Source organism: Poecilia mexicana, unplaced genomic scaffold, assembly GCF_051168715.1.
Source record: "Poecilia mexicana isolate PSO_F unplaced genomic scaffold, ASM5116871v1 scaffold_9, whole genome shotgun sequence".
NCBI lineage: Eukaryota > Metazoa > Chordata > Actinopteri > Cyprinodontiformes > Poeciliidae > Poecilia > Poecilia mexicana.
The window spans coordinates 11230603-11258386 of NW_028263378.1; the positions used below are offsets into that span (position 1 = coordinate 11230603).

Here is a 27784-nt window from a genome sequence, read left to right on the forward strand (position 1 = left end):
CTTTCATCTCACTAAAACACATTTTCATGCAAGATGTTTTGAGATTTTAAAGAGGAATGAATATTTTATTTGAAAGAAAGGCTTCTGTCTTGCAAACCTACCATGACTAATACCCTCCAGTGGGATTCTTGTTTTCTTCTTTATGTTTTGTAGAACTTTCCAGTTTTTCTATTATCATCATTGTCCCACATTTTCCCCAAATACTGACGACTGTCTTCACTGTGCCATACAGCTAAATCCAGATATTTACATATACTGTACAGATATAATACATTTGTGCCCAAACTTTAACTTCCTGCCTGAGAACTTTGTGATAATCACCTGAAAACACTGACTTAGTTGTTCTGAAGCCACTTTGTAGTGATCCTGGCTGTATGGATTGAGTCACTGATCAGTTGGAAGACACATTAGTGCCTTTGAGATGTTGCCTCAATATTTCCACATAATATAGGAAATATATTATGAGGGAAACAAAATAAATGCTTCCCTCATGGTAGCATTTATTTTGTGTAGTGCACCAGTCCCTACTGCAACAATGTTTCTAAGTTTTGTAAAGTATTCTTTACTTCTCTCCCCAGTGGGATGCCTCCAGGCTTCCTTCTTGGACTGCTATTATTTTCTCCCTACTTGCATTTGCTGCTCAATGTTCTTTCAGATGTAATATCACATAAATAGCACGCTGCGTGCTTCTTTTTGAGTAATGGCTTCTTGATTTCGGAGTGGCCTTTCATCCCACGGTGATACAATAAGTAGTTTTTTTCACTGCTAATAATTGTTTTACCAGCTTCAGCTATCATTTTAAGAAGGTCATTTGCTTTCCTTCTGGCACTGAGTTGTACATTTTACATTTAGAAAGACACAAAATCCATTATTATTGATTATTGTTTTCTGTGCTTTTCCTGTTTGATACTTTTGTAAAATGGGATTGGTTTGCCCATTTAAAACTTCTTCAAAAGCTATGTCTAAAAGATGCAAAGCTGAATTTTATTTTAGTTTAGCCAGATGCATCATAATTAAAATCTAGTGTGAAAAGCTATAACCTGAAAAAAGTGTCTTCACAAAGTTTTGGGTTAAGGGTGTGCATACTTATGCTTATTCTCCCACCCCCAACTTTTTTTTTTTTTTTTTTTTTTGCATCATTCCTTTTATACAGAAACCAGGCATTTTAACAGAATTAGAGATAAAATCCAGCTACCAAAACAGACATTGACGTGGAAGCAGTATGATCACCACCATGGTTCACAGAGAAAAGAGCTTCTGGAATGGAAAACACAGAACAAGAGACACGTTTGACCAACATACAGTTCGGTACACCCTAAATCTTTACTTTTAAATGCTGTTCATCTGTCAGAAAAAGCAGACAAAGATGCACTGAGTGAACACAGTAATGATTCTTCTGAAGATTTCTTTACAGTTGGATTCTTTCCTATTTTGTTAAAAACATTTAACGCCAGATAGGAGAAATACTTCTACATAAAACCATAAATCATTAAGTCTGCAAGCAAACACTAGGAGACAACTTTCCTTAAAAATGATTTGGTTGAATTCAGAATTGAATTTAAGAGTAAATTAGTATATAATTAATTTGAAAATATAAAATATGTTTGAACCCCTGTTGACAATGATTGTTGTACAATTATTCCACCCTGCAAATCATTCAAAACTGCCAAACTTAATATGAATCTCATGCCCATAATGCATTTCTTCTCACCTGAAATGTAGCTGAGAGAAAAAGCCTTTTTACCATCATGATGAACTGAGTTTTTATGAACTATGTTCCAATCAAATATTAAATTAACCAATGTACTACAAAAGGCTACGAAAAACATTTTTTGGCAGCAGCAGCAGCAGATTTCCAGTCTGTCTTGCTTATAATATGGATATAAAATCATCCCAATAAGAGAGTCAAAACAAACTCTTCCCATGGAAGAGTTGCTGTAAAACTATAGATTTGCTCAGGCCCTTTAAAACACACAGTTTATCCCAATACTGATTCAAATATATTTTTCCCAGGCTCATGTAAGTCATAGTGACTGCACCTGTTAACAATAACCTCAACAAAAACAAGCTCATATTGAGGTGTTGACTTTTATTGCCGTTTGGTCCTGAAGCAGTCCTACTCCAAGTGATCGACTCTAAAACTGAATTGGCACACAATGTTGGAGAGAATGGAGGAAACCATCGCCATACTAGTATAGTTTTTAAAACTACAGTTGCAATAGTTATAAGATTTCTGAATGACAACAGGTATTAAGCTTATGTAATACATGCCAGGTGAGGGAAAATGGAGCCGACAACCTTTATTGCAGAGCTTGTGTTTAGTATGTTTCTTTCCGTTGTTCTTTTAGTGAAAAAACAAAAATATTTGCTTTTCAGTTAAGTGAAACAATTGGATGGAAAATTTGAGTTGTGTTTTTATTCACATGGGCAGAAGGAGCTTTTCTTAAATTTGTATTCCTTGATGTCCTGGTTAACATGTGTAAAAAGCATTAAAATAAAATAACCCTTTGACTTAAATTGAAAAATGTAGAATAATCAAATCTGTAATTTAAGAACATTTATTCAGAGGGGAGGGGGGAATCCCCTGGTAAAAAAATGATTGTAAAAAAAAAATTGGAACTAAGTGCTAATATGACAGAACTTTGTCTTTATAGATTACATTGTTGGATTATGCAGGGAACCTCACCCAATCTCTCTAGATCAGTGGAGTTCACACCTAATGCTATAGTTGGAAAACTGCCAAGTTAAAAGTATGCGTGAGAAAAAACATAACATAGAAAACAAATTATACAAATTTTAAAAGGCCTGCATCTATTTTGAAAGTGTCCTGGTATAAGCCACTAGTTTGACGGTATTTTAATTAGTTTGTGATGTCATGCATTCCCAAGCTTATTATTATTTAACATTGAATCTTTTATCCCCATGAACAAGTGTATTCAAATAAAATGATTGTTTCTATTGTTTCTATTCTATTTACTGTTACAGTGCTGTGAAAAAGTAACTGTCCCATAAACCTAAGTTTTTAGGTTTAGCCAATGTTAAGGAAGAAATTCTAAATTGGTTAACTTTGGAAAAAAGTTAGGCTCTCTCTTCCTCTGGATCCCAGGTCCTCTCGGCGAGCCACGTGTGGCCACAAGGAAAACAAACAATGCGTGTTGACGTCACAGAATTAGAGTTAAATCCAATATAAGACAATGCATAAACTTACACCAGAAACTGCAGAACAACGGAGACATACATTCATTTACCTGACAGACTTGGAAAAGAAAGAAGGAAAAGCAAAGACGTGCAAAGACATCTTTTGAGATTTGCAAGAGCAAATCTAATCTGTTACTTCTGTGTAGAAAGTTTTATAGTAAAAGGCGTATTCTTATCTTTAATTTATTCAAATAAGGCGTATCTTTGCTCATCCAACCAGGAGCTATCTCTGACCCTCTCTCAAGCCAGAAACTCCTGCCGTGTTTACGGCCTTTCACAGATGAGTGTGAAAAGCTAGAACTTCCACTGCATTGTTTTCCCACAGACAAAAGGCAGTTCAAACGATCCTAGCAAACCATCTGCTGTAACTACAGGTAACATAAAGGTCAAAAAGTCAGAATACATTACTAAATTCAAAACCACAATTAGGCCATTTGAATCAAGACATGTTAAGTTTTAAAACTAGCTTATTTTAAATTTATTTTCTCAACACCACATGAGTGTTTCCAATAACCTGCTTAAGGTTATGCATTTTAATGCTGCAGCATAAATACATAAATTTATTTATGTATGCACTTTGACTAGGCCAGTGTTTCCCAACCCTGGTCCTCTGTCATGATCCGTGTTTCTGTGCATTTATTTTAAGGTTTTTCTGTGTTCAGTTTCTGTCCTGAGTCTCTGTTTCTGAACTTCCCCGTTGATTGCATCCCAGGTGTGTCTCATTCCTTGATTACCCTCCCTGTGTATTTAAGCCCACCTGTTGTCTGTCTCTTGTTGGGTTCTTGTTGCGTTTACGTCATTCATCGTTGGTCTGCTTACCTTCACAGTCGAACTGTTAAGTCCTGTGTTGGTCTAGCTCTTGTTTTCAGTTGCTACCAGTATTTAGCTGTGTGCTAATCTGTCTGCTGTTCTGCCTGATCTGGACTGATTGAGCCACTTAAATCATTAAATTCATCATCACTTTCATCATTAAACTCATCATCACTTTCTTCATAACCTGGACTCCTGCATTCATTCTCACCTTCACAGACCGCCACCTCATGACATCCTCAATGCACACTGCCCTGCATGTTTTAGAAATTCCCCTGCTTTAATGCACCTCATTCAGCTGATTGCAGTTCAGCAAACACCTCCTAATTGAAATCACCTGTGCTGAAGCAAGGAAACACCTAAAACATGCAGGGCAGTGTGCCTTGAGGACCAGGGTTGGGAAACACTAGACCAGGTTACTTCAAAACCTTAATTTATCTTCCCTTTAAGCCAGGGGTGCCCAAGTCCAGTCCTCGAGAGCTACCATCCTGCAAGTTTTAGAAGTATCCTTTTTCCAACAGACCGAGATCAGCTCTACAGAGGCCTGATAACGAGCCATTCATTTGATTCAGGTGTGTTGAAGCACGGATGCATCTGAAAGTTGCAGGATGGTAGCTCTCGAGGACTGGACTTGGGCACCCCTGCTTTAAGCCATTCAGAGGTGGACTTGTTGGACTTTGTCATACTGCTAAACCCAAGTGTGCTTGAACTTAAAGTCATGACAAAACATCCTTCTTCAGGATTTTCTAACACAGAGCAGAAGCAACTTTGACTATCAGTATGATTTTTTTTTCAAACCTATAGACCAGCTAGGTGCACATATTCCCCAAAAGTTCCACTTTTATCTGCGGATGAATGTGAGACAGGCCTCTTTGTTCTTGTTGGTCAGCAGCGGTTTTGGCCTTGGATCTCTCCCATAGATGACATTTTTGCCTCGTCTCTCTTTCTTGTTGTTAAATCATGAACACTGACCTTAGCTGAGACAAGTGAGGCCTGCAGTGCTTTCGATGTTATTTTTAGTTCTTTTGTGACCTGGATGAGTTGTTGATGCACTCTTTGAGTAATTCTGGTAGGCCGGTCTGACCTACTCCCATGTTTTCTCCGGTTGTGGATAAGTGCTCTCACTGTAGTTTGCTGGAGTCTCAAAGCCTTTGAAGTTACTGTGTTGTCATTTTCTCAGAAAGATAGATGTCGGTCCTTTGTTCTGCATTTGTTCTTGAATTTCTTTACATTCAAGAAGGATCAGTTGATGTTAGAAAACATGTAGCCAAGGGATGGGTAATATGGACTTAAATTTTCATCATGATACATTGTGATAATGATAAAAGGGATAAGAACAATTTATTACTTCTTTTTTTAGGGTGCATGGCACAGCAATCATAGCCCCACAAACACAAGTACTGCTCTTGAAAAACATCCCCATTTCTAACATGCTTCTTTTGGTCACCAGTCACATAAAGAAGTGATTTATATCACTAACCTGCACACTTTTAATTATATTTTCAAATGTATTGATATATGTTGAACAAACTGGGAAAAATAGTAAAGAAAATAACAATTCCAACACTAAGGCCAGTTTTAGAGCTTTTAAGTATCACTTCATTGGAATTTATCATGACAACAATGAATTTAAAATTTTATCATGACAAGAAATTCATCACAATAAATAATAAATGATAAAAATGAATTTTCACCTCCAGTTTAGCCTGTTTCCCGTTCTCAGATCCATTTAATTGATTTCTTGAGGTTTGGCAGTGGCCTGGATGAGGGAAGTTAAAATAAGGCAAAAAATATTTACTGTAAATGCTACATACAGCAAAACAAAAGGTATTGATCTCAAGGCTTTTAACACATCTTAACCAGAGGTGCCTGTGTGTTATTGGAGATTCGCTCTGTTTGCCCCTCTCATGATCAAATAACCGGTTTCATAATTTTCAACTATTTTTTTACCGGTCAGACTAATCTTTGTGACCCTTTTGGTTTTTCATGGTGGTGGGAGGACCACAATGCCCCTGTTTGTGGGTTGGAGTCTAATTTGCCTCTAATATTGTATAACTAGTCATTATGCAAGTATTATATTGTATAACTGCTTTCGTTTTTCTGTGTTCCTCTAGTGTGTGTGCCCCCACTACCTGCATTAGGTTGTGATGACCCACACTACTTCCAAATGTATCTGTGACCCTCCCCAATCCTGACTCCTAACCTCTAATCCCTGACCTTTGACCTCCACTATGGGCAGTGTTGGCAGTGGGGTGGCAGGAGAGCAGGAGTTTGCCATGAAGTCCGTGGGCACGAGGACCACCCTGCCCCGAGCCCCTCCTCTCTCTCGCCGTTGCCCTGCAGACCGCAGCTGCAGCGCCGAGCGGCTGCCTCGCCCCCCGGCGACTATTTCGGACGGGACGGCGTCAAGCGATGAGCGAGGCAGTGTTAGTATCGGGACTGGGACCTGCACCGGGACTGACCGGCCAACAGAGACAGCCTCCTCAACCCACACTGAATGTACCATGACCGCCCCCTCCAACAACAACCAGCTGGACTGTGGGAACGTAGCTGTCAGGAGGGAGAGGGAGTGGGACAGGGAGAGGCAGCGCGAGAGGGGCAGGGACCGGGACCGGGACAGAGACTGGGACCGGGAGCGGCTCGAGAGGGAGCGCGAGAGAGAGAGAAACCGGGAGAGGGAGCGGGAACGGGTGGAGAGGGAGAGGCTGGAGCGCGAGAGGGAGCGCGAGAGGGAGAGGGCCCGGGAGCGGGAGAGAGAGAGGATAGAGAGGGAGAAGATAGAGAGGGAGAGGGAACGCGAGAGGGAGAGAGAGAGGGAGCGCGAAAGAGAGAGGCTGGAGAACGAGCGGATGGAGAGGGAGAGGGAGAGGGAGATGCAGATGCAGGCGGCAGGTCTGGATGTTTGTGGAAACATTGTGGGTCGAGGAGTCAGCGAGAAGACCAGTGTGGGCGTGAACCACCACCAGCACAGAGAGATGGTTTCAACCAGAACCGACAATGAAAACAATCCAGTTGGCCACAACCCACCAAACCACAACCCGCCCAAGATCATGGCCGTGTCAGGAAAACTGGAGCAGGTAGTTTGACATTTTGGACTCAGTTTCATCAAAAAAGAAACCACGATAAACCATGTGCATAAATAAATAACTCTTTATCTTTTAAATAAAAGCTGCTCAAAGTATTATTCACTTCCACAGAGTAAGCTCTATCATACATTTAAGGAATTTGTGTATTTTTCAAAACTGAGACTTGTTTAAGGTAAAAAAAAAAAAAAGTTTGAATAAAATGGAAAGATCAATATATCCAATAACCAATAATTAACTTATTAGTGGCTTATTAGAGTAAAAATAGACAAATTACAAAAGATAAATATGAACAAAGACACTAACACTAACCAGATCTTACAAGCTAAGAGATTCTCACAACATCCATTGAAATAGTTAAAAATCTAAATTTTATGAAAGGATTATGTACGTGTCAAGAAGGAATTTAAAGAAAAAGGCTTGTGCCATTAACTGAAACTAAATTTTGAATTCTGCTATTTAATTTTAATCAGAGAGGGAGAAACTCCCACCACCATAATTGCCACTAAAGGAATAACTCAGCAACTTATACTGTGTTTCATGTTGGAACAAGATACCAGCTTGTATCTTGTTCTTGCTCCATACAGTACTGTTCGCTCCGCTTAGTAAACAGGAAAATCTTGGCAAAACAGCCCCTGTTTTCTGCTCGTTACTCACTTTACATTCTAATCAACTGATTTATCTTTTTTTTTTAAGAAAGTTGCTACGGGATGTGGACACATGTTTGAAGAGTGGAGGAAAAACTTGAAAACAAAATAAATTTCACAGGAAAAATAAGACAAATGTGAAGTAAACAAAAATATGTATCCCAAATAAATCTGAAGAGGTTATCAGTCTTCCCTCTGTTTCAGTCATCTGATTCTTGTTTTACTCTGTTTGAGTCTCAACTCATCTTAGAGGGAAGGAAACGTCAAGGAACATGACTGGCCAATCAGAGGCAGACTTTGGAAATGTCAGGGCTATGTCTGGTTCAAAAGGGGGAAAATGAGTTTCATATTTTTTTTAAAAGTTGAGAGAGATCAACATCTAAATGCTTCCTCATCTTGTTCATGTCTGTTTCTGGTAACATGCTTCATAGAACAGTGGCAGAAGTTTAAAATTAATTCTGACAGGAAACACTGCAGCTTTATCACCCTGTTTAAAAGTATTTCATCTTGATTTGACCAGAAAATGTTAAAGAAAATAAGTCCTTAGAACAGCCAGAAGACAACCGGAAAACATGAAAATACACCACTTATTATTATTTTTTGTATCCCGTGATAACCCGTAATTAAAGCTATTCTATAGACTTCCTCTATTGTGTAAAAGATCCATGAAATTATTGTAAAAGTAAAAAAAAAAAAAAAATATATATATATATATATATATATACTGCTCAAAGGGAACATTTCACTTTAATTTTGTGTGTGGCTCCAAATCCAGGCCTCCACTGGTTAATAAATTTGATTTCCATTGATGATTTTTGTGTGATTTTGTTGTCAGCACATTCAACTTTGTACAGAACAAAGTATTCAATGAGAATATTTCATTCATTCGGATCTAGGGTGTGTTATTTGAGTGTTCCCTTTATTTTTTTGAGCAGTGTGTATATATATATATATATATATATATATATATATTATATATACTTAAGCTAGGCAGTTATTGCTTACACTTATGTGAAAAATCTAATATATAACACACTAAGTAAGCATAGAGAAAAATATCAGCAAAGATAACTTTGAACTGATTTTCTGTTGGAATAATAACAAATAATGGCATTAATACACATTCTTTAACTTTATGACACCAGTTAATAGAGTTACAGACATAATACCAAAACCCTAATGTTCCGTGCGGAAGTTTACATACACTCATCACGGGCATGGATGTCATATTAATTTTGGGTTTTTGCAGTCATCAAGAAGCTTCCAACATAATTTTGGTTGGATATGTGACTGCTCCTTTTGGCACAATTGGCAGAACTGGCTGATTTCCTGTCACATAATCCACAAGTTTTCATTGATGTTCAGGTCAGGGTGTTGGGGCGACGTTTCTGGAATCTTGATGTAAATCTTTCTAAAACATTTTAATGTGTTTGAGGTCACTGTTGTGTTAAAACGTCCAAATTTCTCCTACTCAACCCAAACTGTCACCCTCAGGTGAAGCGGAATGAGTCATAATGTTCCTGAACAACCCAGGAGCCAACAAGGCTCAAGCCTAAGAGTAAACAGTGTAGTAAGAGTTACATCACTACTGGCTTAAAACATTGACTAAAGAGGAACCTGCTTCAAAATCAACACCTTTGGACACAATGATGAAAAGAACTGTTGACCATGGTGGTGGCAGTATCATACTAAGGGTCGGTTTCCCTGGCAGTAGTACTGTGCATTGCACATATGATATAGACAAATGAAGAAGTAGCACTACTGTAACTTTAAATTCCTTAACTTGTCCGCATATTAAAAGCTAGACGGTTAAAAGCTGGATGCATTTCATTGTTCCCAAAATGATCCAAAACACAGATCAAAACTGGTCCGGAAATTAATAAAAATATTAAGTGAAAACTCTATGACTCTGTTTGAAAGCTGGATCTGAGCAACAAAAACAATTACAAACAGCTCTTCTGGTTCTGTGAAGAAGAGTGGCAGAGTTTTTCCAGAAGCAACAAAAACGGTGTGGTTTCCCCCACAACCCGCTAAGGAGCATTTAACCAAAACTTAGCAGGGATGTGTGTATCTATCTGAGCGCTCATGTAGGATTTCATGGACTGAATTGAGTTGATTAAAGAAAATCAAAAAAAAACTTCCACCTGTGCACTTGATTCTTGTTTTTACAATTAATTAACTGGCCCTGATATTTAATGAAAAATCCCAAATCGATATGACATTCATGCTGATGATGATGGGTGTATCTAAACTGTTGTAAACAATTTTACACATATTGCATAATTTAGCAGTGACATGACTCCAGTATTTATCTATTTCATTTTGAATCCTTCCTCCTTCTACTCCGCAGGCGATGCAGAGCACCTCCGGCCTCGTCCGTCCCTCCGCCTTCAAGCCGGTGGTTCCCAAAAGCTTTCACTCCATGCAGAACCTGGTGGGCCAGGCGGGAGGGGCCGGGGGCGAGGGAAAGACTGACGCCAGGGGCGAGGGGTTCAGTGAGGGCAGAGTAGGCAGGAGAGGCAGAGACGCAGTGGGAGGGGACGGAGGGGAGGTGCCAGAGGCCCTGCTCCTGGACCAAGACAGTCCAGTTAGGGTCAGCAGGAGTGATGGAGGGGGAAATGGTACGGAGGTGGTTCAGGGAGGGATGTCAGATTCAGGGAGAAACTCCCTGACTAGTCTGCCCACCTACACAGGCTCGGGGTCTGGCTGTGGGCCCCCAGCGGTCTTAGGGCCCCTCAGTGCTTCTACCAGCCACATTAATAGGTTGGGCATGGCGGGGGCAGCTGCAGGTCTGGACAAACTGGACAAACCCGGCTACCAGGTAAGGCTGTCCTCTGATTTATTTTGATGCTCAATTCTCCCTGCAGCTAATATGTCGTTGAAGCGTCACCGTCACGTCGTGGTTTTGCCCAGCAGAACGGGCTGAGTGCCTCAGACAGCGGTCGGTCCTCCTCAGGGAAGAGCTCCTCGTCCTATCAGAGGCTGAGCCACCTGAGTGACGCTCCAGCACCTCTGCGACCCTCCCCCTCGTCTGATGATATCATCCAGGACCTCGAGGACCGACTGTGGGAGAAAGAGCAAGAGGTGAAAGGATGTTTAGGAATGCTGAGTCTGGTATTTATTCCAAAATTTCTAAAATTTACAAGACAGCTTGTGCTGACCGAAGCTGATAGGCAACAAGCAGAACAGCACCTCTTTCTGGACACTGCGTGGAAAAAACTAGATTTTTCTTTTTATTATTATTTACCATAAACTTCTGAAAAATAAAATGTTACATGTCTCAAACGGGTTGAAACAATGATAACAAATGATGTTTTTTTTTATTGAGGTGATTTGTTCTGGGATATATTATGAGTCTCTGCTTATTTCCAAATGAGTAACTTCACATTCAAAAATGAGCCCCAAACAGCGCAATCCACGATTCATTAAATTTGCAAGCGACTTTGGAAACAAAACAAGCCCAAATCCGCTTATAATAATCGGACTTGGCGACAGAAACACAAAATAGTTCCTGTTTCTCCAACAACGAAACGCTCATCCTTTCTTTACATTTCTGGCGCTGCTGATAATGTCGCATATAAAAGGCGGTGGCTCCAAAAGATGCGCAGAAGAAATAACATTAAATTAGAAAAGAACATCGTAACGCAAAGTGATTTCGTTAAGTAACTGTTATCTCCCACTTTATGGTGTATGACAAAAACACACAAAATGAAACTTCTACAGGTATGACGGATTTATAAAAAAAATGTAACATTGATATATGCATCCGCATTACCGCAAGGTATGCTGGATTTACGAGCAATCTGAATCTACATTCAAAGACTGTAGAAGCAGAGTCTTTGAATCTCTATTCAAAGACTCTGCTTTCAACGTAGATTCAGACTAAACTTTTTGTCTTGTTGTCTTGCAGGCTGACGTTTGTAAGAACGAACCAGTCAGACTGGATAGTAGAGGATAGAATAGGTTCTCCTTTCTGTCTTTTACCTCTCTCTCCGTCTATCCCTCTATCTTTTTAGATGGAGGTTTTAGCATAGACTGAAGATGAGGGTTCGTTCACAAGTGTTGGCACACGAGACGAAAAAGAAAGGCATAAGTGCGGAGGCCGTTTTATAAGGACTTTGTCTCTAAAGCCCCATACCTTACGCCTTCCCGCAGGAGGCTCCTTCCCGCTGGAGGCGCCTTCCCGCAGGAATGGCGCCTTCCCGCAGGAAGCGTAAGGTATGGGGCTTTAAAGACAAAGTCCTTATAAAAAGGCCCCAGCACTAAAATTTTTCTTTTTCGTCTCATGTGGCAACAATTGTGAACAAACCCTCATCTTCAGTCTATGCTAAAACCTCCATCTAAAAAGATAGAGGGATAGACGGAGAGAGAGGTAAAAGAAAGAAAGGAGAACCTATTCTATCCTCTACTATCCTGTCCAGGTTCGTTCTTACAAACGTCAGCCTGCAAGACAACAAGACAAAAAGTCAAGTGACCAAATGCAGAGGACCTACATTCAAGGACTCTGCTTCTTTCGGTCATTGACGTCATCGGTGACGTATGATTCGGCTTTGACTTTGCCAACCGAGGATCACGTGACCAGCTGAATCAATCAGATGCAGGTGACGTCACAGTCCTATTCCATACAGTATCCTTTTTAGCCATCCCGCAGGAGGCGTAATGGAGGAAACTGGCGCTCTGCCAGGTGGAGGAGGAAGAGTTGCCAGAGACAGGTGATTGGCTTAGCAGTTTATTGCTTTTACTTACGGCAATCTGATTGGCTCACTTTGTCACGTGATCCTCGGGTGGCAAAGTCAAAACCCGATTCACACGTCACAGATTGACGTCAGTAACAGGTGTTCTGACTATCCAGCATACCCGTAAACCCAGCATACCTTACGGTAATGCGCATGCGCACATCGATGTTACGTCACATACTGCTCATTCAGCAGATTTATTATAAATCCGTCATACCTGTAGAAGTTTCATTTTGTGTGTTTTATTTCTCAGGAGTTTACGGTAAATTTTATTTAAATAAGCTGCTATGTTAATCAAACATATTAACATAAATTGCTTTTGCTGTTTCCAATATCGTTACCATACTGTAAACAAGACATTAGTCCCGTTTAGCGTCACTATTACTACAAATACTGTTTGACTACAAATTTGGTCTCCCGCGGTATTTTTTTTGTCCCTATTGCTAATCTACCTTTGTAATATTTTAATACTTCTTCAGAGAACTGCGCGGAATATGTCCTAAAAAAATAGCACATGAATAAAGCTGGATGCTGACCGAAGCTGATAGACAACAAGCAGAACAGCACCTCTTTCTGGACACTGCGTGGAAAAACATAGATTTTTCTTTTTATTATTATTTACCATAAACTTCTGAAAAATAAAATGTTACATGTCTCAAACGGGTTGAAACGATGATAACAAATGATGTTTTTTTATTGATGTGTCTACTTCTCCTTTGTCCTTCGTGGAGAGCCTGTAAACATGAACAGCGTTAGTGAAATGAGCAACCGCCGTCTTCTTCCCCAAACTCTGTGTCTATATTGCAAATTCTCGAAATCGTAGCATCATAAAATGAACATTCCCTTGTGCAATCACGTCCAAGTGTTCTTCTTTTGTTAAAACAACCATTACAATATGGCGTTTAGTTGCATAGATTTACGGAGACGTCCATTTGTGGCTGTTTTCACGTTTATTGCGCTGTTCATATTAGTCTCGATGTTTGCAGTTTTCTGGAGCGCAACGCGAAGCTCGGCGTCATTCATAGCAAATATATGAACTTCACGCTAACAAAGACACAGCGGGACGGATCATCCGGGAAATGATGGACAGGGAATGTCTGACGTAAACGACCAGGATGACAGACACATTCTGGGATTTTTTATGAGTCTCTGCTTATTTCCAAATGAGTAACTTCACGTTCAAAAATGAGCCCCAAACAGCGCAACCTGCGATTCATTAAATTTGCAAGCGACTTTGGAAACAAAACAAGCCCAAAACCGCTTATAATAATCGGACTTGGCGACAGAAACACAAAATAGTTCCTGTTTCTCCAACAACGAAACGCTCATCCTTTCTTTACATTTCTGGCGCTGCTGATAATGTCGCATATAAAAGGCGGTGGCTCCAAAAGATGCGCAGAAGAAATAACATTAAATTAGAAAAGAACATCGTATCGCACAGTAACGCAAAGTGATTTCGTTAAGTAACTGTTATCTCCCACTTTATGGTGTATGACAAAAACACACAAAATGAAACTTCTACAGGTATGACGGATTTATAAAAAAAATGTAACATTGATATATGCATCCGCATTACCGCAAGGTATGCTGGATTTACGAGCAGTCTGAATCTACATTCAAAGACTGTAGAAGCAGAGTCTTTGAATCTCTATTCAAAGACTCTGCTTTTAACGTAGATTCAGACTAAACTTTTTGTCTTGTTGTCTTGCAGGCTGACGTTTGTAAGAACGAACCAGTCAGACTGGATAGTAGAGGATAGAATAGGTTCTCCTTTCTGTCTTTTACCTCTCTCTCCGTCTATCCCTCTATCTTTTTAGATGGAGGTTTTAGCATAGACTGAAGATGAGGGTTCGTTCACAAGTGTTGGCACACGAGACGAAAAAGAAAGGCATAAGTGCCAAGGCCGTTTTATAAAGACTTTGTCTCTAAAGCCCCATACCTTACGCCTTCCCGCAGGAGGCTCCTTCCCGCTGGAGGCGCCTTCCCGCAGGAAGCGTAAGGTATGGGGCTTTAAAGACAAAGTCCTTATAAAAAGGCCCCAGCACTAAAATTTTTCTTTTTCGTCTCACGTGGCAAAACTTGTGAACAAACCCTCATCTTCAGTCTATGCTAAAACATCCATCTAAAAAGATAGAAGGATAGACGGAGAGAGAGGTAAAAGAAAGAAAGGAGAACCTATTCTATCTTCTACTATCCTGTCCAGGTTCGTTCTTACAAACGTCAGCCTGCAAGACAAAAAGACAAAAAGTCAAGTGACCAAATGATCGCAGAGGACCTACATTCAAGGACTCCGCTTCTTTCGGTCATTGACGTCATCGGTGACGTATGATTCGGCTTTGACTTTGCCAACCGAGGATCACGTGACCAGCTGAATCAATCAAATGCAGGTGACGTCACAGTCCTATTTCCATACAGTGTTTGAACGTAGGCACTTTTCCTTTTTAGCCATCCCCAGGAGGCGTAAGGGAGGAAACTTACTGTTATTGACGTCACAGATTGACGTCAATAACAGGTGTTCTGACTATACAGCATACCCGTAAATCCAGCATACCTTACGGTAATGCGCATGCGCATTATCCAGCATACCTTACGGTAATGCGCATGAGCACATCGATGTTATGTCACATACTGCTCATTCAGCAGATTTATTATAAATCCGTGATACCTGTAGAAGTTTCATTTTGTGTGTTTTATTTCTCAGGAGTTTACGGTAAATTTTATTTAAATAAGCTGCTATGTTAATCAAACATATTAACATAAATGGCTTTTGCTGTTTCCAATATCGTTACCATACTGTAAACAAGACATTAGTCCCGTTTAGCGTCACTATTACTACAAATACTGTTTGACTACAAATTTGGTCTCCCGCGGTATTTTTTTTTGTCCCTATTGCTAGTCTACCTTTGTAATATTTTAATACTTCTTCAGAAAACTGCGCGGAATATGTCCTAAAAAAATAGCACATGAATAAAGCTGGATGCTGACCGAAGCTGATAGACAACAAGCAGAACAGCACCTCTTTCTGGACACTGCGTGGAAAAAACTAGATTTTTCTTTTTATTATTATTTACCACAAACTTCTGAAAAATAAAATGTTACATGTCTCAAACGGGTTGAAACGATGATAACAAATGATGTTTTTTTATTGATGTGTCTACTTCTCCTTTGTCCTTCGTGGAGAGCCTGTAAACATGAACAGCGTTAGTGAAATGAGCAACCGCCGTCTTCTTCCCCAAACTCTGTGTCTATATTGCAAATTCTCGAAATCGTAGCATCATAAAATGAACATTCCCTTGTGCAATCACGTCCAAGTGTTCTTTTGTTCTAAAACAACCATTACAATATTATTATAATGGCGTTTAGTTGCACAGAATTACGGACACGTCCATTTGTGGCTGTTTTCACGTTTATTGCGCTGTTCATATTAGTCTCGATGTTTGCAGTTTTCTGGAGCGCAACGCGAAGCTCGGCGTCATTCATAGCAAATATATGAACTTCACGCTAACAAAGACACAGCGGGACGGATCATCCGGGAAATGATGGACAGGGAATGTCTGACGTAAACGACCAGGATGACAGACACATTCTGGGATTTTTTATGAGTCTCTGCTTATTTCCAAATGAGTAACTTCACGTTCAAAAACGAGCCCCAAACAGCGCAACCTGCGATTCATTAAATTTGCAAGCGACTTTGGAAACAAAACAAGCCCAAAACCGCTTATAATAATCGGACTTGGCGACAGAAACACAAAATAGTTCCTGTTTCTCCAACAACGAAACGCTCATCCTTTCTTTACATTTCTGGCGCTGCTGATAATGTCGCATATAAAAGGCGGTGGCTCCAAAAGATGCGCAGAAGAAATAACATTAAATTAGAAAAGAACATCGTATCGCACAGTAACGCAAAGTGATTTCGTTAAGTAACTGTTATCTCCCACTTTATGGTGTATGACAAAAACACACAAAATGAAACTTCTACAGGTATGACGGATTTATAAAAAAAATGTAACATTGATATATGCATCCGCATTACCGCAAGGTATGCTGGATTTACGAGCAGTCTGAATCTACATTCAAAGACTGTAGAAGCAGAGTCTTTGAATCTCTATTCAAAGACTCTGCTTTTAACGTAGATTCAGACTAAACCTTTTGTCTTGTTGTCTTGCAGGCTGACGTTTGTAAGAACGAACCAGTCAGACTGGATAGTAGAGGATAGAATAGGTTCTCCTTTCTGTCTTTTACCTCTCTCTCCGTCTATCCCTCTATCTTTTTAGATGGAGGTTTTAGCATAGACTGAAGATGAGGGTTCGTTCACAAGTGTTGGCACACGAGACGAAAAAGAAAGGCATAAGTGCCAAGGCCGTTTTATAAAGACTTTGTCTCTAAAGCCCCATACCTTACGCCTTCCCGCAGGAGGCTCCTTCCCGCTGGAGGCGCCTTCCCGCAGGAATGGCGCCTTCCCGCAGGAAGCGTAAGGTATGGGGCTTTAAAGACAAAGTCCTTATAAAAAGGCCCCAGCACTAAAATTTTTCTTTTTCGTCTCACGTGGCAACACTTGTGAACAAACCCTCATCTTCAGTCTATGCTAAAACCTCCATCTAAAAAGATAGAGGGATAGACGGAGAGAGAGGTAAAAGACAGAAAGGAGAACCTATTCTATCCTCTACTATCTAGTCTGACTGGTTCGTTCTTACAAACGTCAGCCTGCAAGACAAAAAGACAAAAAGTCAAGTGACCAAATGATCGCAGAGGACCTACATTCAAGGACTCTGCTTCTTTCGGTCATTGACGTCATCGGTGACGTATGATTCGGCTTTGACTTTGCCAACCGAGGATCACGTGACCAGCTGAATCAATCAGATGCAGGTGACGTCACAGTCCTATTTCCATACAGTGTTTGAACGTAGGCACTTTTCCTTTTTAGCCATCCCCAGGAGGCGTAAGGGAGGAAACTTACTGTTATTGACGTCACAGATTGACGTCAATAACAGGTGTTCTGACTATACAGCATACCCGTAAATCCAGCATACCTTACGGTAATGCGCATGCGCATTATCCAGCATACCTTACGGTAATGCGCATGAGCACATCGATGTTATGTCACATACTGCTCATTCAGCAGATTTATTATAAATCCGTGATACCTGTAGAAGTTTCATTTTGTGTGTTTTATTTCTCAGGAGTTTACGGTAAATTTTATTTAAATAAGCTGCTATGTTAATCAAACATATTAACATAAATGGCTTTTGCTGTTTCCAATATCGTTACCATACTGTAAACAAGACATTAGTCCCGTTTAGCGTCACTATTACTACAAATACTGTTTGACTACAAATTTGGTCTCCCGCGGTATTTTTTTTTGTCCCTATTGCTAGTCTACCTTTGTAATATTTTAATACTTCTTCAGAAAACTGCGCGGAATATGTCCTAAAAAAATAGCACATGAATAAAGCTGGATGCTGACCGAAGCTGATAGACAACAAGCAGAACAGCACCTCTTTCTGGACACTGCGTGGAAAAAACTAGATTTTTCTTTTTATTATTATTTACCACAAACTTCTGAAAAATAAAATGTTACATGTCTCAAACGGGTTGAAACGATGATAACAAATGATGTTTTTTTATTGATGTGTCTACTTCTCCTTTGTCCTTCGTGGAGAGCCTGTAAACATGAACAGCGTTAGTGAAATGAGCAACCGCCGTCTTCTTCCCCAAACTCTGTGTCTATATTGCAAATTCTCGAAATCGTAGCATCATAAAATGAACATTCCCTTGTGCAATCACGTCCAAGTGTTCTTTTGTTCTAAAACAACCATTACAATATTATTATAATGGCGTTTAGTTGCACAGAATTACGGACACGTCCATTTGTGGCTGTTTTCACGTTTATTGCGCTGTTCATATTAGTCTCGATGTTTGCAGTTTTCTGGAGCGCAACGCGAAGCTCGGCGTCATTCATAGCAAATATATGAACTTCACGCTAACAAAGACACAGCGGGACGGATCATCCGGGAAATGATGGACAGGGAATGTCTGACGTAAACGACCAGGATGACAGACACATTCTGGGATTTTTTATGAGTCTCTGCTTATTTCCAAATGAGTAACTTCACGTTCAAAAACGAGCCCCAAACAGCGCAACCTGCGATTCATTAAATTTGCAAGCGACTTTGGAAACAAAACAAGCCCAAAACCGCTTATAATAATCGGACTTGGCGACAGAAACACAAAATAGTTCCTGTTTCTCCAACAACGAAACGCTCATCCTTTCTTTACATTTCTGGCGCTGTTGATAATGTCGCATATAAAAGGCGGTGGCTCCAAAAGATGCGCAGAGGAAATAACATTAAATTAGAAAAGAACATCGTAACGCACAGTAACGCAAAGTGATTTCGTTAAGTAACTGTTATCTCCCACTTTATGGTGTATGACAAAAACACAGAAAATGAAACTTCTACAGGTATGACGGATTTATAAAAAAAATGTAACATTGATATATGCATCCGCATTACCGCAAGGTATGCTGGATTTACGAGCAGTCTGAATCTACATTCAAAGACTGTAGAAGCAGAGTCTTTGAATCTCTATTCAAAGACTCTGCTTTTAACGTAGATTCAGACTAAACTTTTTGTCTTGTTGTCTTGCAGGCTGACGTTTGTAAGAACGAACCAGTCAGACTGGATAGTAGAGGATAGAATAGGTTCTCCTTTCTGTCTTTTACCTCTCTCTCCGTCTATCCCTCTATCTTTTTAGATGGAGGTTTTAGCATAGACTGAAGATGAGGGTTCGTTCACAAGTGTTGGCACACGAGACGAAAAAGAAAGGCATAAGTGCCAAGGCCGTTTTATAAAGACTTTGTCTCTAAAGCCCCATACCTTACGCCTTCCCGCAGGAGGCTCCTTCCCGCTGGAGGCGCCTTCCCGCAGGAATGGCGCCTTCCCGCAGGAAGCGTAAGGTATGGGGCTTTAAAGACAAAGTCCTTATAAAAAGGCCCCAGCACTAAAATTTTTCTTTTTCGTCTCACGTGGCAACACTTGTGAACAAACCCTCATCTTCAGTCTATGCTAAAACCTCCATCTAAAAAGATAGAGGGATAGACGGAGAGAGAGGTAAAAGAAAGAAAGGAGAACCTATTCTATCTTCTACTATCCTGTCCAGGTTCGTTCTTACAAACGTCAGCCTGCAAGACAAAAAGACAAAAAGTCAAGTGACCAAATGATCGCAGAGGACCTACATTCAAGGACTCTGCTTCTTTCGGTCATTGACGTCATCGGTGACGTATGATTCTGGCTTTGACTTTGCCAACCGAGGATCACGTGACCAGCTGAATCAATCAGATGCAGGTGACGTCACAGTCCTACTTCCATACAGTGTATGAACGTAGGCACTTTTCCTTTTTAGCCATCCCCCAGGAGGCGTAAGGGAGGAAACTTACTGTTATTGACGTCACAGATTGACGTCAATAACAGGTGTTCTGACTGTCCAGCATACCCGTAAATCCAGCATACCTTACGGCAGACATGTCCAAAGTCCGGCCCGGGGGCCAAATGCGGCCCGTGGTCAAATTTCATGCAGCCCGCAGCCTCTGTCATAAAATCAATAACGTCTGGCCCGCACGTAGAATTAATACATTGGGCAGCAGTACTGTTACCTGCATAGGGTGTAGCTTACACACTAAATGCCGTTCCTCATTTACCCACTAGAGGGCAGCAGCCCGTGTGACTCAGACCATTTGCAGATGGAGCTCATTGAGCTGCAGAGTGACGCAAACAGCCGCCAGGAGGTCGGCACCAGCAGCTTTCTCTCGTCAACTTTTACCGACAGGTTTCGAGAGATTCGAGCATTTAGAAAGAAAATGCTAATCTTGTTTGGGTCGACGTATTTGTGTGAGAAGACATTCTCGGTCATGAACTTAAATAAGAGCCGTGTCAGGACACGGCTAACGGACTCTCACTTACAATCAATCAAATTTTATTTGTATAGCACATTTCAGCAGCAAGACTTGTGCACATCTTGTGCATCAATACCCAGCCCCGGCTCCAGACGAGTTTAACAGGGGGGGCATGGACTTATTTTGGGGGGGCAAAATGAATCTGAACATAGACAACACCAGTAGCCTACAGGCTACTTGTTAACAAGCTTAAGGTGCTGTATTGTTATTAGCTTGTCATCTTTTAGCTAACATTACCTGCATCCAACAGCTTTACTCAACTCAGCCGGTTAGTTTGGGGGAAAAAACTGTGAAAAGTTCTTTGCGTTTTGCTGGTTTGCTGCCATGATTCTAACACACCTGCGTAGCTCTGCACAGCAGCGGAAGCAGGTCTCCTTCACTGCCGCTCAGGTGTAAACCCAGCGCGAGCGTCTGAGCGTTCATGTTGCGTTTGAAGGCGGCTCGGAAAAACAGATTACGACATGTTAACAAAGGATTAAACTGTTTTAACTGCTCAAAAAGGTGACAGGACACGGATATGAGAAGTGGGGGAGCTCCTATTGTATCAAATTGATATAGGTCCAAGTGTAATTTGCACTCAAGAGTACAATTACTTCTGTTTAAAAGTTAGTGTTAAAAAATTGAAGTTAAGTGAATATTCAATTGCATATGATATGTATGTTTCAAATGAACCAAAGACATGCTTAAGATAGCTGAAATTAAAATAAAAAAGCAAATGTGAAACACAGAATGACTTGCTGAAATTTGTTTAAATATATTGCTGGTATTTATTCCAAAATTTCTAAAATTTACAAGACAGGATGTGCACCGTGGTGCCAATATTATCAAATCTAAGAAAATTCCTGTGGAAATGATCTATAAATTTATGAACAAAGACCACTTTTAAAGTTTTCAAAGAAATATGTAACATTGGAGGCAAACTTCAAAGAGCAAAGACTTGTCCCAAGGACTTTTTACAGGACCCTAAATATGATTTGATTTCTAATCTGCGTATGTAGCTTTTACAAAATGAATTTTTTTAAATTTTTGTTAAAACTGTCATCATGTTGTCTCAGTGAAAGACAATTAATCTGTGAAAACATTAAGCTCCACACTTCCTCGCTGTATCTCTATAGCAATCTGCAGAAATGTACCATTCCTGGTCAGAAACAACCAATCAGAGTCAGGAAGAAGGTCTTAGCACTGTCAATCAACCTTGTGTATGCACTGTTTGATGTGATAATGGTGGAGAAACAACTTACTGTCACCGAAAAACAGTTTTTCCACAGCCAGTGCTGACGATGCTAATTAGCCTGAGCATTCATGAGAGGCTCTGCTGTCGAGAAGAAGCTGTAGTGTAGCAGAGAGCAAGAGGGAACAATTGAGCAGCACATACACAAGCTTGATTGACAACAGTGAAACCCCCCTTCTGGCTCTGATTTCGTGTTTCTGACTAATTTGTGTATTTCTGCAGTTAGCAATGGGAGAAAGTAGACGAGCTCGAATTTTTCACAGATCTGCCTCACATTATACGGTCACAACATAGTAACAGATTCAACATATATGTAAAAAACAGCAACTTTTTTTTAAGTTACATACTACAGTTTTAAGAATATTTGTTTTATTTCTATCATAACCCAGCATATTAATTAAAAGTCTTACTGAGAACTATGTTAGGCTAGCTGTGAGAAAAACCCAGGATGATGACAGATTCCTATGACTTCATTGATATCAAAGGTGTTGCTCTTCTTCTGTGTATATTTAGCTGTCAGGCCTGATCCGTCTCCGTCTCTTTCCTCCAGGTACAGCACATGCGCAGGAACCTGGACCAGAGTGAGGCGGCCATCATTCAGGTGTTTGAGGAGAAGCAGCGTGTTTGGGAGCGACAGATGGACGAGCTGAGGCAGAACTACGCTTCACGTCTGCAGCAGGTGACCTCAGTTGTATAACCTGTGCTGCCACCACCTCCTCTTTCAGTGTTGACAGTACGTTAGGGTGACGTTAAATATTTGTTTTCTTCCATATAATGTTTGCATACGAACCAAAAAGCTCAATTTTGGTCTCGTCTGAGCAGTTCACCTTCTTTCACGTTTGCTTTGTCCCCTGACTGGTTTCTGACAAACTGCAGATGGGACATCTAATGGCTTCCTTTCAACAGTAACAATCTCCCCCTCAGTCTTTCATAAAAGGTAGATACTGTACATGGAGTGCACAGATGTCATGTCAACAGATTCTCACACCTGAGTTGTGGATTGCTGCTGCTCCTCCAAAGTTATTGTGGGCCTTTTGGCTGATTTTCTCAAATAAAGCTTTCAAAATCAGCTTTATTGGTCAAGACTGCGTGCACAAATAAGAAAAATGACTTGGATTTTCAAGCTCTTTCAGGCCTACGTTTATAAGGTATAAATATACAAACTTTAGAGGAAATAAAATAGGGATAAAAGAAGATATAAATGCATTTTTTATATTAAGAAAAGGAAAAAAAATATTGTTGTTTCCTTGCTTGGTGGGTCAGATTATGGGGTAGACAAATCTCTGTGGGTTTCCATTTGTTCCACACTCTTAATTTTTAGTGGACAGATTGTTCAGTACTGTGGCCTGGCTATAAATGCAGGTCACACTTTTGTTAATTTTACATGCAAAATATTCAGGACACAGCCTTTCCCTTCTATTTCATAACTATGCATTGCCTTATCTTTCGAATTAACCACAGCAAAGCTTGTAGTTGTAAAACAAGAAAATGTCAAAACGTTGACAGGGTGTGAATATGTTACAAGCTGTAAATAGTACATTTATGTTCCCCTGTAGGTTACCCGCCGGGCTCAGCGCTCCCAGACCGCCCTGCAGGCCCAGATCACTCGTCTGTCTCAGGACAAGAGGAGGCTCCAGGAGGAGATGGCGGCCCTGTTGGCTCAGAGAGAGGAGCTGGAGAGAAAGTGCCTGGACTACAGGAAAGAACAGGCTGACATCCTGCCGCGTCTGGAGGAGACCAAGTGGGAGGTGAGACATGAGATGTTCCACTTGACCAGTTTGGTAAAATGACTGCAGGCCTTCATTGTAGGTAGGATTTAAAGGTGAGACATTGTGCAGATTCATACATTTGGTTTGGTAATCAAACAAATAGCATTCATTTTCTGAATAAAATATCAAATAAGAGTTGACATCCCTGTTTTCTCCTTCCTTTCATTCAAGCATGTAGAATCACCATTATATACGTGGCTCAAGATCTTCATAAACCTATCTTTCTGAATAAAAGTGCGGGATAATCCTAATTTAAAAAAAAACGTTGATCAAAACTCGCCTCTTTTGCAGCTATTCCATTCTCACAAATACACTAAATGTATACAGCTTACTAAGTCTCAGATGTTTAGCTGTACATTAGAGAAGTTATTCAAAACAATGCATCAACAAAAAAACAACATTATGAGAGGAAAATATTATTTTATTTTATTGCGAAGAAATACTTGAACAGAGTTGTAGGAAGGAACCGATTTGTCCATGTTTTGGTACATTATCCTTCTAAATGACCTTCTGACAACCCATTTTCAGCATATCATGCAGTTAATTATGTATTTTAAAGCATTTTTTTACATTTCTTTTCTATGCGTTGTTCCTGTGACAGGTTTGTCAGAAAGCAGGTGAGATTTCCCTCCTGAAGCAGCAGCTCAGAGAGAGTCAGGCTGAAGTGACCCAGCGGGCCGGAGAGATGGTGGCCCTGAGGGGTCAGCTGAAGGAGCTCAACGCCCAGCTGAGGGAGCGGGAGGAGGTCATGCTGGGTCTGAAGGATTCCTACAGCACAAAGTGTCTGGAACTGGAGAAGTGTGAAGGCGAGCTGAGGAGGACACTGTCTGAGGTGGGCTTTTAAAGCAAACGTCACTGTTATGTTAAGAAAAAAAGACAATGAGATGAATTATTCATGAACTGTACCAGTCCATCAATGTTGTTCATACAAAACTTGGTATAAATTGACTTCAAAACATAGAAAACAAGTTCCGTTTTTAATTAAAATGTTTAATTCTCACTAATTGGGTTATAAATTAAAAGCATACATAAAATTCTGTTTTGACAAATATTTACTATGTTTTCTGTTAATGCAAATCAATGAAATGTCAAAGGTTAGGAGTTTGTTGGTAGAAAATCAGTATAATTGAGAAAATATTTGGGCAATTTTTTTCAGTAGTTTTACACAGAGTGACCCTATTTATGAAACATACATGAAAATGACTGCAAACTATATCCACCATGGCTGGTGTTGGGGAAGTGGTCCCCAACCCTGCTCTTTGGGGACGTCATGCCTGAAATCCTGGCACGTAATTCAAGCATCAGAGTTAAGTGTGTTGAAGCGATGACACATCTAAATAACATAGGATCACTTCCCAAGGATCCGGGTTGGAGAACCCTGCTTTAAGCCAGGGGCTCAGCATTGTTTCTTCCAAGCGCCTCCCTTTTTGGTGCCCCACTCCATTCAATAAATCAAAGAGTGAAGCTCTGTTACTGAGGGCAGACAGGTGTCACCCGTTTGATTGACACAATCAAACAGTTGCACCTCCTACAAACAAATGGAAATCCAGGAAATCCACTAAAACGTGGACTGGAGGAAAATGCTGCTATCCACACTCAAATAAACCGCTTCCTCTAATTTCAGTGCGCCTGCTCACCACCAGGGGGCGTCAACTCCTTACTGAATGCTCAGTAAATTCAATACAAAACTCATTCAGGGCTTGACTGACACATTTTTGGTGCCTCCAACATCTGATGGCATCCTGGAAAACTTCACATGTTGCTAATATCTTCAACAGGACGGTTCAATGTAAATGATATCCATCAGTTAGAATAGCCTAGTCAAAGTCCAGGCCAAAATGTAAGTTATAATGTAAGAAAAATATAGAAAATTCGTGTTTTTAGTCCTTATCCATCTTGTCTGGTTGAGTTTGCAAAAGTAATGATTCAGAAAGGATGACAAAAAGCACACCACACTCTTTGTCTATAACTATAAACTAAATCTAAAAGTTACAATGCTCTGTTTACATAAGAGTTTACATTTCTTTTTCCGAAAGGTGTCCATCCTGAGAGAGAAGCTGGGTGTGTTTGAGGCAGAGGTGCTAAGTTTAAAGCGTGCTCTGAGTGAAGCGAGCAGAGGAGCAGAAGTGATTGTGAGCCCAAACTTGGCTGCAGCAGGGTTGCTGCCACCGTGGGGAGCTGTCCACTGCCTTCGAAACCCAACTGAGCCCCCCACCAGCTCGCTCACCCCCACGTCCGACACCCTGCTCAGCCTGCAGAGCGATGAAGCTAAAGCCCAAAGGCAGGAAGCTCAGAGACAGGAGAGGCAGCAGCGTGAAGAAGCTCAGTGGCGCGATGTGCAGCACCGGCAAGATACCCATATGCAACAGGACATCCAAATGGGTCAGAACCCGCAGATCAGACCGGAGGCCCAGCTCCGCCAGGAGGCCCAGCTCCGCCAGGAGGCCCAGCTCCGGCAGGAGGCTCACCTTCGCCACGAGGCCCAAATCCGCCAAGAAGCACAGCTGCGTCAGGAGGCCCAGCTCCGCCATGAGGCTCAAATGCGCAATGAGGCCCAGCTCCGTCACGACTCCCAACTCTGCCAGGACATGCAGCTGCGTCAGGAAGCCCATCAGCCACAGCGGGCGCAGGAGGGTCACTGGGATGAGGCCGGGGAGCTGCGCAGGCAGCTTGAACAGCTGCAGGGTGTACTGCGCTTGGAGCGGCAGCAACGGGAACGACAGGCCCTCAACTTTGACCAGGAACGGCACACCTGGCAGGACGAGAAGGAACGGGTTCTGAAGTATCAGGCACAGCTGCAGCTCAGCTATGTGGAAACTCTACAGAAAAACCAGGCTTTGGAAAAGCGCATGAGCCAGTTGGGAACGAAGCAAACCACAGTCTCCACCACTACTGTTACCACTACCACCACCACTTCCCCCACCTCCTCCAACTCTCCACCTCCACCACCAGCCATGTCGCCTTTGTCTCCTCAGCAACTCCCTTCCTTCTCTGGCCCTTCTTCCCTTTCTGGTCCTTCTTCTCTCTCTGGTCCTTCTTCTCTTTCTGGTCCCCCTTCCCACTCTGGACCTCCCTTTCTCTCTGGTTCACCTTCCCTTTCTGGTCCTCCTTCCCTCTCTGGTCCTCCTTCCCTCTCTGGTCCCCCTTCTCTCTCTGGTCCTCCTTCCATCTCTGTTCCTCCCTCCCTCTCTGGACCCATCGCCCTCACTCTCTCTCCTCCCTGTGAAGACCAAAAGGGCCCCCCCTCGCTCCACCAGCTCGCTCCTCCGTGGGCCGGACCATCGCGCCTGGAGAGGATAGAGTCTACAGAGATATAGACACAGATTCATGAAGCTAATGCTCAGTTTTTTCTACACTCATAGTGTTGAGGCCTCTTACACAAAACCTATTTCAGCATACAGTAGAAAACAAGGTCTAAAACAATCACTTTTTTCAAAGCAACAAACCTATCAGGAACAAACATCATATCAACAGGAAACTGAACTACATTCTGCATTATCGCTGAATTTTTAACCTCCTAAGAGGCCTTTCTGTCTCTCTTAGTGTTGCACATGGATACATCTTACATTACCAGAAACGTGTGCCATGGGTTTGGATGGCAAAAGAAATAGAAAACAATGAAAAAAATTAAAATTACAGACCTAATACGTGCATCATTTAAGTCCCACCCTAGAAAAGGAACAAGACAATCAGGGATATTGTCGGAAATGATCAACAAGAATATATTGTGCTGTTTATTCATTGTAAGTCTATGTCACTGGTTATGTAAAAGTAGAATTAGTGGTCAGAGTGTGTGACATCAACTTACATTTTGGCCAGAGAGCGCCTTACCCCATCCTTCCCAGCCAAGTGTAAGAGAGCAAATTAGTGCTGGGAACTGAAAAAAAAAAAAGAAGAAGAAAAAAAGATAGAGAGCGTGGTTATTTATTTTCAGTGCTTTATCTGTAATATTGGCACACCAGCTGCGCAAAACTATTACACGGGGCTGGACTGTTTTCTTTTTTAATCTCAGCAGATGTTGACCCCTGAGGTCTCACACACATACACAAACATACACTGCACAGGGTCCAACACACATGGCCCATTTAAACACTAAGAACAAGAGAATTTATATTTTCTACAAATTGAATTTAAATACGATGGCTTAGCAGATAATCAGCCCAAACTGAGTATAGATGACATTTTTAAGCGTAAGAGAACTCCATCAGCTCTCACTTTAGATTCTCTGCAGTGACCTAAAATGAAGGTCACAGGAGCACGAACTCCTTCGCTGAACTGCAAGAACGTGAATGTACGCACACAGTTTGAATTTGAATAATGTTATGATAATTGTGTCTCTGTGCATTCACTGCCAAGAAA

The 27784-nt window shown here is 41.1% G+C and overlaps 1 protein-coding gene across 1 annotated transcript; it reads left to right on the forward strand.

Annotated features, from left to right (window-relative positions):
• The first annotated feature begins 6009 nt into the window (after positions 1-6009).
• Positions 6010-27784, forward strand: lzts3b (leucine zipper, putative tumor suppressor family member 3b). The gene is made up of 7 exons (XM_088008797.1): positions 6010-7085; positions 10089-10559; positions 10655-10822; positions 22207-22335; positions 23213-23404; positions 24027-24257; positions 25462-27784. Exons 1-7 carry the CDS (start codon positions 6240-6242, stop codon positions 26740-26742), a joined length of 3318 nt encoding a protein of 1105 aa, XP_087864923.1. The 5' UTR covers positions 6010-6239; the 3' UTR covers positions 26743-27784.

Coding starts and splice junctions, on each gene's coding strand:
- lzts3b (XM_088008797.1), top strand. CDS start 6,240: ATGGGCAGTGTTGGCAGTGGGGTGGCAGGAGAGCAGGAGTTTGCCATG. Junction 10,560..10,654: donor TGGACAAACCCGGCTACCAG/GTAAGGCTGTCC, acceptor TTTGCCCAGCAG/AACGGGCTGAGTGCCTCAGA. Junction 23,405..24,026: donor TGGAGGAGACCAAGTGGGAG/GTGAGACATGAG, acceptor TTCCTGTGACAG/GTTTGTCAGAAAGCAGGTGA.